This window comes from Lampetra planeri, chromosome 43, assembly GCF_965212315.1.
Source record: "Lampetra planeri chromosome 43, kcLamPlan1.2.h2, whole genome shotgun sequence".
Taxonomy (NCBI): domain Eukaryota; kingdom Metazoa; phylum Chordata; class Hyperoartia; order Petromyzontiformes; family Petromyzontidae; genus Lampetra; species Lampetra planeri.
This window is the reverse complement of record NC_136149.1, coordinates 2,068,840-2,085,467: the sequence shown is the minus strand read 5'-3', so window position 1 is coordinate 2,085,467 and position 16,628 is coordinate 2,068,840. Positions and strand designations below refer to the sequence as shown.

General features: G+C 48.8%; 1 protein-coding gene across 2 annotated transcripts; it reads right to left on the bottom strand.

Annotated features, from left to right (window-relative positions):
* Positions 1-159: 159 nt before the first annotated feature.
* ZRSR2 (zinc finger CCCH-type, RNA binding motif and serine/arginine rich 2) lies at positions 160-16,476 on the bottom strand. Of its 2 annotated transcripts, XM_078614008.1 has the most exons (13): positions 16,323-16,406; positions 15,387-15,529; positions 13,894-13,973; positions 11,903-11,987; positions 11,186-11,294; positions 10,070-10,156; positions 8,426-8,464; positions 7,821-7,945; positions 6,262-6,475; positions 4,774-4,829; positions 4,104-4,213; positions 2,781-3,696; positions 160-1,836 (listed from the first exon to the last, which is right to left on the bottom strand). In XM_078614008.1, the coding sequence occupies exons 2-13, from the start codon at positions 15,419-15,421 to the stop codon at positions 1,671-1,673; spliced, it is 2,022 nt and encodes a 673-aa protein (XP_078470134.1). In that variant the 5' UTR covers positions 15,422-15,529; positions 16,323-16,406; the 3' UTR covers positions 160-1,670. The 2 variants fall into 2 exon arrangements, with proteins under 2 accessions (XP_078470134.1, XP_078470133.1); XM_078614007.1 differs by lacking the exon at positions 15,387-15,529 and having other exon boundaries at positions 16,323-16,476.
* Positions 16,477-16,628: the final 152 nt, after the last annotated feature.

Here is a 16,628-nt window from a genome sequence, read left to right as displayed (position 1 = left end):
TCTTTATGGTAACTTCCCGTGATCTTGTTTCAAGTCAGCGAGTCAGGCGATGTGCGTGGTGGTGAAATTGAGAGCGTGTAATATCGAGAAGATTTCATAATAAACGAGTTGTACATTCTTTCTGAACACGATGGAAATAAACGAATCCAGTTTAAGAGATTTTGCTCGTTGTAAACTTTAACATTTATAAAAAAATCATTCATGGCATTCACAAAAAATACACAAATAAAAAAAACTTAATACACAATTTGTACAACCTTTAAATTATAACAGCCACATTCAGTTATTGACCGAGAATAATATTACAATGTCATCATGAACACACACAGAGCATTTATCTACAGAAGTGGATGAAAAACGAATTCCATCGCGATGTCAAACTTTACATCAACCTTAATGGGATCCAGAAACACAGCAAATCACTCTTCCTGCTGAATGCACCACAAATTCTATGCAGTGTGGGACTTACATACCTGGCATCATTTGCGAATCACAACCTAGGTAACGATGTATCAATTAATCGATTAAAAAAATTATACTAAGGGGTTCGCAATGCATGGATCCAATTGTCCGTGTATGAATATATGATTGGTTCACAGGTCAGAGTGCAGAGTTGACACCGCTGAGACCAAGTTGGAATCTAGGCAGTCAATTAGCACAGTTGGCTACGTACAGTCGTGATTAAACCGGATTTCTCCAGAGTAGCGGGTTGAGAGAGTCTCAGCCTGGTCACCGATGACTGCACAAACAAATCACGTGACGTTTGATTCTGCACTTTATTTGGCAAAAATGTAATTTGTAAGAAAAAAAATACATCAGTTTGACTGGTCATGCGATCAATAGCTTACATTCTGTGCGGCAAAGGTGGATGGGAAAGTGCTGCCCCCTGGGGTGTGTGGACCAGAGATCTGAGGACGAGATCCAGCTCCCCGAACAAGGGTGGCGGCACTGCTTCTGCTTCGAGAGATTCACACGGATGCCGCCATCTCGTGACGCAACATCGGCAGCACAATGGGGATAATAAAACTGTGGAAAACTGTACGCGTATGATAAGTTTACGTTACATTGGGTTCCTGGCACGAATGGGAAATGGGAGAATATGATGAACAAAACAGAATGGAAATGAATTTTTACTTAAAACGTGAGAGGATGGTTATAGACTCAGCAATCATTGGAAAGATGTCATCAACCACTTTGGGTCATGACTTGACTTGTGTTTTCTTGTCAATCAACCTCCACCGTCAGCAGTGTGGTGTGTGGAGCGGGGTGCAGGGATTTCCTGGTGGCCCTCTGCTGCATTGGCATTGCTGCTGCATTGGCATTGGTGCCCCGCCCATGCTGTTGGTACTGCTGATACACTTGGGCTACGCCCATCTCCAAACCTTTGTAAACAGTTTGCCTGTAGAGGATAACCCCTTTTCCTGATGACGACCGCTTGTGTTGCGATCGAAACGTCGTGGTATTTTTACTCACTTTATTTTTGTAACTTTGACTATCTACATGATTTTACCGAAAGAACCAAAGAATAAGAATGCCATCAAGTGGCAAAACTAATTAAGGACCGCTTCTTGATTTGAATCTTGCAGAGTTATCGAATCGTGGGGAGGAAGGTGGGAGGGGGGTGGTGGGGCCTTGACTGCCGCGAAGTGGCTGATCAACAACGATTGACGTCAACTCTCAAGGATCCACTGCACGGTGTCATCCACTTCCCGGCTCACATCCTCTTCCTGCCGCGCCTTCTCGGCGACCTGCGATCTCTCGCATCCCGCGGCGTCTTCTGGCGACGTCGCGAACACTCCCACATCGGCCGCTCCGCGCTCCCCCGAGACGCCATCGCTGCGCGAGAGAGATCATGTGGGCAAGTTTGGAGGGAGGGAGGTGGGGTGTGAACTGTCACAGCCACGGTCCATCCACAGCTGGACGAAGGCCTTTCAAAGCCAGACTCGCGATACAACAGTGTCTCAGTGATTTAAAGCTTTCGTGACTGCAGGGATTCATCTTCTTGGTTATTTCGGTAAAGTCACGTAGAAGGGAAATAATAAAATAATAAGAATAAAATAATTCTCACGACGTTTCAGACACAACGCAAGCAGCCGTCCTCAGGTGAATAACAGGTCTGTCGGAAAGACAGCGTCTGAATTCAGACACTGTCTTTCCGACAGACCTGTTCTTCAGTGTCTAAATTCAGACGCTGTCTTTCCGACAGACCTGTTCTTCACCTGAGGACGGCTGCTTGCGTTGTGGCCGAAACGTCGTGAGAATTATTTTATTGTTTTATTTTTATTATTTTATTATTTCCCTTCTACGTGACTTTACCGAAAGAACCAAAAAGAAGTGTCTCAGTGCACAAGCCGATTACATCGTTTCAGAATCAGAATATTTTTCCAGGAGGAATCTGATGAGCTATGAAGCTTTAAGTCAAAATCTCAAACTCTTTTTCACAGATGTTTCGTCTCCGGGGTGGACACTCTCCTGGGAGGGTCCTTCATTTGGCTGCCAGTCCTGTTGTTAGTCTCGAACATTGCCTCTTCTGATAGTGTGATGTCTTTTACTTGCTTATGTGTTGCGTTTGCTGCCTCTACATGCAATGCCACCATCTTAAACATAGTCTAACAATTATGCAAATACTGTAGTAACTAACCATTATAAGCGATTCTTTCACTCAAAAGTGAAACATTTTACATTAATTAAATCCACAAGCCATCCTCTCTCCACTGCTAAGTGAATCAGTCCCCACTGCCTTCACGTTCACCTCCCAATATTTATATTTTCCCACTCACCTGCCGTTCAGCCGCAGTGGTGCCTCCTCCCCCTCCTCCGCATGTTCCTCATCACCGTGGTTACCGCTGCCACGGTCACCGTTTCCACCGCAACCGTTGGTGGTGGGTGCGCTACCGCCCGGAACCAGCCCGTCATCCGAGACGGTCCCTGGCGGGTCCATCTTGACCGGCTCCCGCGGCGTCTCCGTACCGATCGACGCCTCTTCAACTCCGCTCGGCCCCTCACTCCTGCGCTGGTGCCGACTTCCTTCCCGCCGCTCCTCCTCCTCCTCCTTTGTCCTCTTATTCTTCTCTTTCTTATTCTTCTTTCTATTCTTCGTTTTGTCGTCCTTCCGGGACTCCCTGCTCCCCGAGCGTCGCCCGTCCCTCTTCTCGCCGTGGTGCCGCGAGGAGCTGTCCCGGCGCGTCCCCGGCGACCTCCTCCTGCTGCCACCACTGGGTGACCTCTCTGACCTCTCCATCCTCGCCGACCTCTCCGTCCTCTCCGACCTCTCCGACCTCTCCGACCTCTCAAACCTTTCCGATCGCCCCCAACTCCTCGACCTCGCGCGTCGCTCTGCGGGCGACCGCTCGCTCCTGCGCTCGCTCCAGCGCAACCTCCCGTCGTCCCTCCTCGTCGTCCGCTCCGCGCTGGGCAACGTCCGGCCGCCCCTCCGCAGCGAGGACGACGACGACGAAGCGGCGGCGGCGGCGGAGCCTCTCTCCGCGCTGCGGGAGCGGTGGCGTCGTTGGCGGTCGTGCCGATTGGAAGGCGGGGTGCGGTCGCGGCGGCTGCTGCCGGTGCCTCCTCTGTGGGATTCGGGAGATCGCGGCTCGAGATCGTGGTCCGCCTCCCAGAACTCGTTGCCTGGGTTCTGGAACACGTGCAGGAAGTTGCAGCTCTTCCCCTTGGGGCAGCGGCGGCGGTCGTAGAGCCCTGAGGAAGGAACGAGATTTGCTGCGTTTACCGTTTAACTTTTGTTTGCATTGATCACCGTCATTCCACAACCAGGCGTGTTCGTCAGGCATCATATTCCTTCTCGTGGTGTTCTTTGCAGGCCCACTTTTCTTAACAGTCAGTACGACGTGAATGCCCCGTGCTTGTCTCAGTATAATATCCAGCATGCATCTCAAATCTCCTGTGCAATTCTTCTGTTCCAATTTTTTCGTCAAAGGGACCACGTGTCTGATCCATGTGTCATGGCATCTTTGCCAATCTTTTAAATTCAAGTCTCCCTTGAAAAACACTGACTCCGAACAGCTCTTAACCTGTTCTGCGGTTCACCAGTCCGACTATTACATCAGTGGAGGTGTCTGGTGCCTTAAAGTCGTGCGTTCTCCTACCACAGATGGCCGATTTCCAGCGTGAGACGGGGCAGAACTCGCAGTTGATTTGGCGGCCTGCATACCAGCGGCCGTTGAACATCTGGAAGGCCTGAACGGCCTCCTCCTCCCTGCCATGGCAAGCGCAAATGTAGAGAATTAAGCTCTCTCGGGATGGTACAGAGCCACGAAGGAGCTATCCATTGCTGAGTGAAGACCTTCCCAAGCCGTCGCAATCCATCCAGATACTGCGATTAAACAATCTCGCACGCGCACACAAAAGCCGATGTCATATCTTCATCGTTGTGATCGACGGCATCTCATGCACTGTAACTCTCGTAAAAAAACTATCCAATGTGCCAACACGGAGAATAAACTTGCGTTACTGTTATGGATTAACTCGAGCGAAAACTGGCCAAATTGATCAAAGTGTTTCCAAAAATCTGGAGACAACAAACCAGAGCAAGTTTCAGGACTGTTTGCAGATATGTGAACGTTTCTTGTTTATACGTAGAACTTCTTTCGCACCGTACGTAGCCAACCGTGCTAATCGGAGGTGCGGGGGAAGGACAACAAACAAAAGGCGTGTGCACGGTTTCTCTGACAAGGCAACTTGTTTTGCGTTGCGCCCTGCTTTACGAGGACTCTCTCCGGCAGGAAGCCGGGTGACGACCAGTGGTGGAGCACTCACGTCTCGTACTGGACGTAGACGTTCCCTCGGAGGTGCGGCTCGAAGTTGCAGCTGACCTGCGCACGGCAGAAGAAGCGCGAACCCAGTGGAACAGTTGCGTCGAGGAAACAGTCAATCGGCTCACCGATGGTCGGGTAGCCCAGAGGTCAGAGGGCTGAGCTGGCACCGCTCAGAGTCTGGGGTTTCAATCGAGGCAGCTGCGAGCGATTAAACTGGGTTCTCATGAGTGTATGGTCTCAGCATGGTCACCAACAACACATGTTGGCAATATTTCAGCTCGAAAGAATAAAAAAATAGTAAAATATCAGTTCCACTGCCAAGGCTTAGTTGATCTCAAGAGAGACCCATGGCCCGTTCAGATAATCGCCACGGAATTGAACTCGGATAACCAGGTTAGTAGCGCAGTGCGCTGATGACTGCACTACCGTTCCTCACATTGCATAACGAATCCGACAACCAGAGTTTAATTCTTGGCCACGGCTAACATCAGTGGTGAATACCAGAATCATTTCTGGGCCTCTCCGAGGTCATCTCAGCCTTAAATAAGTGCCTATCGTGTAAGCGTTAGCACTGGGGCTACAAGGGCGGCCAGGCATGATGCTGGACACAACACCCCTTTGTGCGTTGTGCTGATCTTCACAGCTGCTCGTTCATAGGACTTGCCCCTTCAGCCTGTCAAAGTCTATAGGGGGGATCTTTGTCTATGACATGACATGCACAAAGACCCCCCCCCCATATAGCCTGTAACAGACTGTTTGGGGCAAGTGCTGTTAGCGAGCAGCTATGAGGGCCGGGCACGGCACACGAGGGGGAGGTTGGCCAGCACCACACCCGGCCGTCTTTGTCTCCCGTGTGGAAATGGTTACACACCGCACCAGGTACTCATTTGAGGGTGAGTCGACCTAGGGGAGGCCAAGGACCGGTTCAGATAATCGTCACAAGTGTTGGTGTCCGTGAGCCGGAATCGAACTCGGGTCGCTGGGTTTTTAGTGCAGTGCGCTAACCAATACACAATCGCTCCCGTTTCACCATACACCAAAACTCATTCACCACTAAGTGGCGGTGACGTCACCACAGCGCTTGTGCCATGCTAGGTGCACTCTGAGGCCACGTGAAGTGTCCAAGGCCCGCTGGCAGGTCACGGAACAGACCCAGGTACCATGGGTTGACTAAGACACCAAAGATAAAGATCCCCCATATAGCCTTGACAAGAATGTTGGGGCAAGTGCCGTTAGTGAGCACCTCTGAAGGCCGGCAACGGCACACGAGGGGGTGGGGTGGCTATCACCGACCGTGCACACCACACGCGCACACACAAGCGCACACGCAAGCGCGCACGCAAGCGCGCACGCAAGCGCGCACGCAAGCGCACACGCAAGTGCGCGCAACCGCGAGCCCGCACGCAAGCGCGCACGCAAGCGCACACGCAAGTGCGCGCAACCGCGAGCCCGCGGTACGGAACTTCAAACCCGCCGGCGCCGCCCGCACCTTGAACTGGCGCACGCGGCCCGGGCGACGCAGCTCGGGCAGCGCGTCGCGGTAGAAGTCGCGGAACTGGCGGCGGAGGTCGTCGTCGCCAAGCTCCAGGCCGGCGTCCGAGTCGTAGTCGTCGCAGCGAGCCTGATCCAGCCCGAACGGAGCAAACATCGAGCGGAGCAGCAGCGTTGCGCTGCGCGACGGGCGCACGTGCAGGCGCGAGCACCTGCGGGGGGTGGCGGGCGGGCGGGTTAACGGGAGGAGCTCGGTTACGGATATCAATACAGGCAACTGCCGCGCTGTAACGGTTAGCACACTGGACTCGCGATCCGGAGGTTACTGGCGTGATACGATCCATAGCCGGGGAGCAGCAGTTGAAACACTTATAATAATTTACATTTCTAAGGCACATTTCATTCAAGGATCCCAAGGCGCCGTGGATGGAAAGCAGGAAATAAGACAGCCAGCATAAATGGCCAAAACTATGGGGGAAAGGCCTTTTTAAAGAGGTGAGGTTATAGGGCAGAATAAAATAGCACTAAAGATTCTGACTGTCTTATTATCAGAGGCAACGCGTTTCATAGTCTTGGGGCTGCACTGGCAAAAGTCCGATCACCCCAGGAACGGAGCCTTGACCTCAGAATACTAAGACAAAGGAGATCAGAAGGACGTCATTGGTGGCGTATACAAGTGGATCCGTCCCTGTAAGTAATTGTTTCTTAAATTCCCAGAGTAAAATTCTTGGCCGTGGCTAACATCATTGGTGAATATCAGAATCATTGCTGGGCCTCTCCACCCCCCCCCTCACCCCCGACTTGTCCACTCAGCAGTGGATATCTGTACAGCTCAGACAGTTGATCAGCAGGTCATGTGTGTGTGGTGGGGTAAAGTGTGGGTACACCCATATTTTTTCCAAGCCAGCGTGGAAGAGCAGGCCAAATATCCTCTGCAGGGGCTCTCTAGAGCTCCCCTTTTAGTGGAAGCTCTTTTGCCTGCAGTCGTCTGAGCAAGCAATTGCAGGGCTGCGCCTTTACCATTTTCTGCTATCGATGCCTGTGGCCAAGTGGCCCGCAATGCCGTCCCCCGTCGTCAACTGTCAGGCGCTAAGCTTCCAGCGCTGTGGATGGGCAGTCCCCTTTACTCAGGAAAAGCCTCAATGGGCTCAGGATTCGTTGATGGGGGGGGGGGTCCTGCATTGAGGTAGGAATCAAGAACAAGGTGGACAAAGTGTCACAAAACTGGGGCTCTCGATTTTGATTTACGACTTGATGTGTTTTGCCCTCGCTGTGTACGTGGCATGCGGCTACAGGATGGGCATTCATCCAAAACAATAGATCATTGACGCAAGTGATTCTCACAACCAAATGTAGGAATTAGATACAAACGGGAGGCTTACAACTGTGCCGCAAAATTACTCGACCATAATTATATAAAACGACCATACTGCGAAAACTGGAGAGGGCCCCTCCTGAAGATGAGTCATGAGACTTAGGGAGATTTTCCTGCGTAAACAAGCGCAACGCAATGTGGATTCATTGCGTTGCCCGAAGAGTGGGGCGGGCGTGGGAGACCTGTCTCCGAAGCGGCAGGCACCGGTCTTGAGGAAGAAGGGGCAGTGTGCGCGGTCCCTCTCCGTGCCGTAGTCCCTGGGAGCATCCGGGTTGCGCCAGTCCTCGCCCGCACCCCGCCCCTTCGCCTGCACGTCAACAATGTAAACATCGTCAACAACAACGTCAACAACGGCAATTGTGGTGGCGGGCACCAAGACGGCACAAAGCAGCATTCACCCCCTCCCCACCCCCGGCGCCAACCCCCTACGTTCCTTCCTTTCTCCAAGCTCCCACACAAGCCCCCACAGCGAGTCCCCTTCCTAGAGGTTCCTCCAGGCAAAGCAGCCGAGTGAGCTCCCCTCTTCATATTAGTTTCCTGCAGTAGCCTGCGGTTTATCCACTAAAGCAGTACTCGTATACATATTGCGAAGAGACCTGGGTAACAAAACCGAATGTGCATTTCTATAGGATCTAAATACAACCGCATCTCAAGATGAACACCCCACATAATTGGCGGGGTCCATAATTGGGGGTGTCTGTCGAGGAAGGCAGACCAGATCATTTTGGGGGAAACAATTCCAGCAAAGGAAGAACACAAGTGGAATGTCATTGGACTGAAAACCCACCTGTTTGTCCGAGTCCTCCAGCAGTTTGTGTATGGCCTCCTGCGGGGCGAGGAGGTAGTAAACGCAAGTACGCACGCGCGCACACACGCACACACATGCACGCGCTCACGCACACACGCACGCAGTGCAGGGGGAGTGCGATGGGAGGTGAAGCGTGGCGGCGCGCATCTTGCAGGCGGGCGATGGGGCGACGCCGCTCCGTCTGCCGGGAACACAGCGTTGTCTGCAGGCTGAGGTTAAGTGCAGGGCAGTGATGTCACGCGGCCTCGACACTTTTACTTTAGAGGGACTATCACCACGACCACCTTCCAGCTCGTTTAAGACAACTTAACCGACACAACGCTTCAACGCCCAACTCAAAAACACACACATTCCCCTTGTCCGGAAGTCACGCACAAATGCTGTGGTGCAGGATGTGTGCGCATGGGTTTGAATCTTCCTTGTATAGAATGTTATAGCACGCAGGTGATTTTACTAACGTTTTAAAACGGCGTCAATGGATGGCGTAGCTATAACGCCATAACAGTAACCCTGACGGTAACATTAAAGCCTTTTATTCTCATTAACACAGTTTCTAATTGATATCACACAGGAACGAAAGACACACAGCCTCGTTGCATATCTGCAGAATAAGAGGTGTTTGTGTTTTTCGGGTTACGTCTTAATTCAAACCTCCAACCCTTTCAATGCCAAACCCTCTGCAACAGATAACACACTTGCTCAAAACACACAAACAAATCTATCGAAGGCAACTGCGTTCGGAAACAAACCGTGCCGCGTGCTTAAAAGATACTCGTTGGAAAAGCAGTCTCGCTTGTGGGGGTGTGCAGCCATAGCCTTCATGTAGCCTGGGGTTAAGGAATATGACTTTGCAAGCTGCAACGATGACACGTCGCGTCCCCATCACGGCCGCACGGCCCAGCGGCAGCGCGTAACTACGTGCCTCCGGCTTCCGAGCGAACATTCACGATGCCCCGGCGTCATTTGAAATGGGTAGGACACCGTGTGCCGGCGTTACGGTTCCAAATTTGAAGAACGCAAAAAAAATACCCGCAAATTACTCAATTGGATTGCACGTGCCAATCATTGTCCCTGGCTGGATGACCGATGCCCATTTGCAGGCGAGGTGCCGAGTCACCTTGGGCAACACAGGGGATAACTGCCAATGGGGGTCTGAGAGTAGATGCGATGCTGCAACCAGAAGTGATGGGCAGCACATGGCAGAGGAGCAAAAGATATTCGCTGTACTTCTATGCTCACCACCTTCACCAACCCTCACTGACCAGCGGGTTAAAGTGCAGTCAAACAACCCCCACGACCCGCACGGCATGGGGAGGACCACAACTAACAGCGGGTCGACAAGAGAGCTGTACACGAACACCAGTTTCCTCCCACACACCAAACACAAATTATTTGAAAAGGCATTGGTTATAATCTCATACGGGAGCCCCAGATAAAGCCATATGACTGAATCAATTCTAGTTGCACACACAACACTCCTGGTTCTGGTTATTCACACCTTTGGCAACTTATGAAACACGATTTTGCCTGTTCGGCAAATAAACGATGAATCGATGCTTGCTTTTTCTGTAGAGAGGATATCAAAGTTTTGTTTGTTTGTTATCCCCTCCGTAAGCGCGTCACCTCTCTCGTCCTTCGCTCGGCCTCTTTCCTCTCCTTCTCCTCCTTTTCCTTCGCCTGCTGATTCTCCCACTCCTCTTTAATCTTGCGCTGTTCAGAAATCACGCGCAAGCACAAGCGTACGGTTACCACCCTCTCGATTTGCCGTGGCTGGATTAACCGTGTTTGTGAACAGAAAGAAATGTAACGGCGTGTCTTTACGTGCGCGCCGGTTTAAATGTTAGCCGCTCAACGGCTGTGCCCATGCGACCACAAAATGTCGGTAACCGTATTACTTTAAGACGCAATAACAAGAGAATACGTGTTCTTCTTCTCCTAACAAATAAACTCCACGCATTGTCAACAACAAACCTATCTGGCCTCTATGCACTGTGAATAAAGGCCATTGCCTGAAACGTTGCCTATTAAAGTATATGCTTGTTTCGATTTAAAGCTTTCGTGACTGCAGGGATTCATCTTCTTGGTTCTTTCGGTAAAGTCACGTAGAAGGGAAGTAATAAAATAATAAAAATAAAACATAATAAAATAATTCTCACGACGTTTCGGCCACAACGCAAGCAGCCGTCCTCAGGTGAAAACCAGGTCTGTGCGTTGTGGCCGAAACGTCGTGAGAATTATTTTATTATGTTTTATTTTTATTATTTTATTACTTCCCTTCTACGTGACTTTACCGAAAGAACCAAGAAGATATATGCTTGTTCTTTTTAAGGCCACAGCGTTGATTGATTAAGGTGATGAGTTGAATTGCTCTTCTTGCTTGTGGAACCACGGTCAATGCAACTTCACCAAATCCTGCATTCTACTCTTACGTAGGTATACTATACATGTGTTTTAGAGCCTGATTTACACGCTTTGCATTATCCACGTTATTTTTATTTGGGCCACTCCTCACCCTACGACCCTAGATAATTGAGAGTAAGCTATTAGACTCACACTCCCCCCTTCCCTTCCTCGCCCCCCATATGATATACTGTCACAATTCGGCATCACGATTCCAATTCAATACGGAATCAATGATTCGTATTCTCGGTTATTTTTCTGCCTCGTTTGTCGCCACCGCTCCAGTCAAGACAGGAATACAATGACGACGACGACGACGATGGTAGCGCTCGCTCAAACCTCCTCCTCTTCGCGACGTCGCCGCTCCTCCTCTGTGCGCGCCTGCTGCTGCTGGAACTCTTCCTGAGCTTGCCTCTCACGTTTCTGCCACTCCAAGTGCGCACGCATTCTATGGTGTCCACAGTTGACAGGTTAACAAACAAACAACAAAAATCACGATAAAAATGCATTGCAAGGCTGCAACGAATGAATCAAAAGCCAGGAAATAAAACAAACGTGTGGGAACAACAATAAAATAAATCTAGAAAACAAAAAGCTAAAAACTGCATCCGAGTGTAAACGAACCACAGGGCTGTTTAATACGTAGGCTTAACGAACAGGGTTTAACGAACCACAGGGCTATTTGAGGGTGTACGTTTAAACAATGCCGATGACCAAATCACTCAGAATGTGTCGGATCTTGTCGGATGTCGGAAACAAAACAGGCGTTTCAGCCTGGATAGTGTCTACATCGGTGACCACAATGCATCCAACAGGTGTTATAGGCTAAGGTGCTACGATGTGGGTGGCAGAGGGCAGTGCGGAAAATTCCAAACTGTACTGCGATCCTCCCACTTCTGTGCTCACCAACCCACATTGACCAGTGAGGTGAAGTCACCCTCACAACTCCCCCGGTGTGGGGGAAGCCCTCATCCGGCAGTGGATTGACAAGGGCTGTACAAGTAGCTGCTTATACAATGTGCTGTCATTGTCAGAAAGACACCCGATATTACTCACACTTCAGCCTCTATTCGCCGCTCCTCCCGCTCCTCCTTCGCCTTTTGCACTTCGTCCAACTCCTCTTCCTCCTCTTCCTCCTCCCCTGTTCAGAGAGGGGATGTCAGGGTGGCACAGCCTCGCAGCAAGAAGGACCTGGGTTCAATTCCTGACATGGGCACCCAAGTGGAGCTGAAATGTTTTATGATCAGAGCATGTTTGTTTGCATGTTCACCACAAGTACGTCTGGTTAATGCACACGTGATTCTTTGCAAAAGGTTTCGATTTGGTGTTTGAACAGCTTAACACCTGTTTTATTGCCAGAAAGGGTAAAACCTATTCTTATCTTTTCATAGCTTATATGTTCTCTTATTCTAAATGGGTTTCCTCCCATAGCTAAACACATACAAACATTGGTAAACTTCCCATGTAATATTCGAACTAAGTGTGGCTTTCCTGGGTAAATTAATAATGATAATTCATATTATCTATAGGACCTTGATGCCTTGCAATAGATGTCTATTTGGTGTTTGAACATCTTAACACCTGGGTTATTGCCGGAAAGGGTAAAGCCATTACTTTTTTTTTTCCTTCATAATTAATTTTGTCAGAAACTGAGGGATGCAAATACTTACACCCATGCAGAATGTACATCTACTATGGGCCCTCACATCCCACTGACACTGACAGACACGGCAGGGTAAGTGCGGTAAAGTGCTTCAGATCATTGAGAACAAGGGGACATTGATTAATGTGTCATCTTAGCGGCTGAGCTATCGGTAGACAGAATGTGAGCCATATACTTTTTGACCACCCTGAATAACCCGCCTTTGTAGAGGGAGGCTGGGTACATGTGCGTTTCCGTAAAAAGTGTAAATGCTACCACTATCCCCATCCTTATTTAGCTATTTTGTACCGTACTTAATAAGCATTGGCAAGCGCCTTGGTGAAAGGCGCTTTATAAATCACAAATAGAATAAACTATGAACTTTAATACAGACACCAAAATACAAAAATGTGACTTTATGATCAAAACATCTAATTACCATTGCAGGTTACGACCATTACATCAGTAGCTCTCGGTGATAAGCACTATCAAATGTGTGAGTTTTCTCCAGATACTTCAGTTTCCTACCACATAATAAACATCCTTGAAAATGTAATTGGCCAGACACCCCAAGGCAGGACCTTCCTGAATGGATTATTGAGCCTTAATGAGGCTTTTCTATGATATATAACTGCTAAATATTACTACTAAAACCAAGGAGACACTTCGACATTACTGGCGAGCCTTCTTTCATATGGTACTTGTAAAACAATTCATTCTACTCAAGCGTATGGCGATAAGTTTAGGAGCTAAATGTCATTGTCGAGGTCTGCTGGCGACCAGATGACTTCATGAGAGAGTTGGTGTAATGCTGCCATTCTTCTGTTGAAGGAGCACAGGCTACAGTGGTTAAACTATATGGTCCACAGTTTGGGGTACATGGTCACAATCGCACTCAAGTAATGTGGCTTGTTTTTACATTTTCATTCATGAAGCTGTGGTGCCGTATCAGCCTGTTGTTCTAATGTGGCTAATGGTACACCAGTGTCTTTGAGGAATGTCAAAGCCAGGACATACAATGTTTGGGTCTGTTTCGAATGCGTTGTTTATTATTTAAGTAAGCGATTAAACATTATGGTAATCCATTCGATGGCATCAGGAGTTGCTGGCGAGTGAGACACCAAACTTCAGCCCCACCGCAATCGGAATCCGAATATTTATTTATACTCGAGGAATCCGATAAGCTATAAAGCTTTTTTTTTTACAGATGTCCAGTCGGGGCGGGTAAGAGCGTGACAACAACAATACAAAAACACGATCATAGTGCAAAGTATAAGAAAGGTAAACAAATCACCCAAACACATACAAATACAACACCAATCCATCCACATTCTACGAGACAAAGCCCACGGTGATATTAACTTATTTTTCAAAAGTGACCTGGCCACCCCACATGACAGCTCACCCTCATTGCGCTGCCTGGCGAGGTCCTGCCGCTTCCTCCGCCGCTTTTCCTTCCTCAGCAAGGCCCGGTAGCATTTGTGACTGAAAATACAAAAAAACACTCTCATTTTGTCTCGTGGAGAATTACACACCTCTGTTCTGTCTCTAGATATAAAATACGTTTTTGTCCATTCGCCTCTATTGACCAAGTCTTGAAAGCCACTAGGCCGTGGCAGCAGCGAAAGACGAGTGAAAGGACCGCTCGCTGGTAAGTGAGTGTCTGGAGTGAATCGGTGAGTACCGCACCATCACCAATCGACCCGAATGCTTCAAGTTGACCTCACATCAAGTGCAGCGAGGCAGGAACAGGTTCTCCATCCGAGGAGACAGGATTCCAACTTATTAAATATCAGAATATGTATTTATACTGGAGGAATCCGATGTGTGCCGATGTCAAACCTCCGTTCAATGGGTGATCTGGGGGGCTTTTCCCGTGCTGGCCCCAAGCTGTGAAATTCACTTCCATCAAATATTTGATCTGTTCAGTCGCTCGGTTATATATATAAAAACATTCAAATTTTTTTACTTAAAGGCCTTTTCTCCTGATTAATTTGGTTATGTGTTTTTGCAGGTGGGGGGGGGGGTATTTGTACCTGTGGTTAAATCATGAGCCTGCGTGGCTTAAATTAGGTTTTAGAATTGCGCGAGTTATTTACTTACTTTCAGCTCTGTGCAGCGCATTACGACCTCTGGGTGAAACGCGCTTTATAAGTGTACATTATTATTAATAATAATTATTAATAATTATTATTAAAGCTCTTTTTCATAGATGTCCATCCAGAAGGGGCTGGTCAGAACGTAACAACAATACAAAGACTGTATCGCAAAGGTAAACAAATCACTTAAAATATATAAAAAATAAACTATGTTAATCTTACATTCTTGGTTCTTTCGGTAAAGTCACGTAGAAGGAAAATAACAAAAAAATAAACATAAAACAATAAAATTCTCACGAGGTTTTTATTGCAACACAAGCAATCATCAGGTGTGAAAACCACAGCAAGAACATTTGAAACGTCCTGAGAATTTTGTTTTATTTTTATTCTTTTATTTCCCTTCTACGTGACTTTACCGAAAGAACCAAGAATATTAATCCCTGCAGTCACGAAAGCTTTAAATCGAAATTTATGTTTATCTTACCAGGTAAGGCCCACTGAAACTGTGAACGGTGGCTTCGGTCAATCCTGAGAATGTTACGTGTGGATACATAATTCAGGCGACAAACCCACATCGTTTTTATAAAAGGTGCTCCATGCTGGGTTAACCTAGGCCTGACCACATTTAACACTCTCCCTAAGGCGCACATGCAGTACACGTTGCAGAACAGCGGAGGGGAGTCCTGTAAAACCGATATGTAACTACGGCACTATAAAGAATTCACGCGACCATAACCAAAATCGCTGATGCATCCCAATTAATCATTGACAATACTGCACCCATGTCACCCCAAGGTACCTAAGATGTGGGCATGATGCAGATCTTCTAAGCATTCCCGTAGGCTGAGGTTTCGGTCTATGGGTGACCGAGATTGTTTTCCCGTGTAGCCCCCAGGCCACGGAACGGCTCTTCAGCGAGACATCAGATGGATCTCTCGGAGTCTGTGAACATTTTTAAAATGCGCCTTAAAACCTATTCATCATATAGGGGTTGTAAATGTTGCGGCTTTGCCCTCCAACACACAACACGTGTGCTGCACTCGTAAACGAATCGGCGTGTTGTGTTTACGTGACAAACCTTACTAATTGGCTATCCAGTGGTGGCGGATATAACGACACATTTATATTTACGCAATCTAACCCCCCAAAAAACCCCTCTATTATCCATTTACGCTTCCGCTTAATACACTTTTAGTTCATGTAGTAAATTATCTTTTTTAATGTTTTTATATTTTGATTTAAAGCTTTCGTGACTGCACGAATTCATACTCCTTGGGTCTTTCGGTAAAGTCACGTCGATATAAAAATAATAGATCACGACGTTTTGATCACGACGTATCGATCACGACGCAGGCGATCGATCGTCTTCACAGGAAATCGATCGTCTTCACATGTGACTTTACCGATAGACCCAAGGAGTATTTATTTTAGATTCATGTCGAGTGTCTGTTGCTGCTGCTGTATCCTGTACATCGCTTTGAGATCCTTGATGAATAGCGCGAGGTAAATGTAGTAATTATTGTTGTTATCAGCAAGACCAGCCGTGTTGGATCCACTGCTGGATGAAAGGCCTTCTTCGCAGGCCACCGCCGCCGGTGCCGACAGCTCCCGCGCGCGTCTCGCGCTTAACAAGAACATTCTCAATCGGTGCATTTAGATCCGCGCGGCGTTGCAATTATTGCGTGGCGAAGATTTAAACGTCGCAAGTTTTCGAGCTCATCCCAGAAGATTTTACCTTAAGCGGCCAACAACTGCCTCGACTTCTCCCGTATCAGCCGCCATTGATGCTGTCCGCGTCACGTGGCCCTGCCTCCGCCCCGCCCACAAGCCTCCGCCCCGCCCACAAGCCTCCGCCCCGCCCACAAGCCTCCGCCCCGCCCACAAGCCTCCGCCCCGCCCACAAGCCTCCGCCCCGCCCACAAGCCTCCGCCCCGCCCACAAGCCTCCGCCCCGCCCACAAGCCTCCGCCCCGCCCACAAGCCTCCGCCCCGCCCACAAGCCCCCGCCCCTTTACTTATACCCCGCCCCTCTCCTGATACCC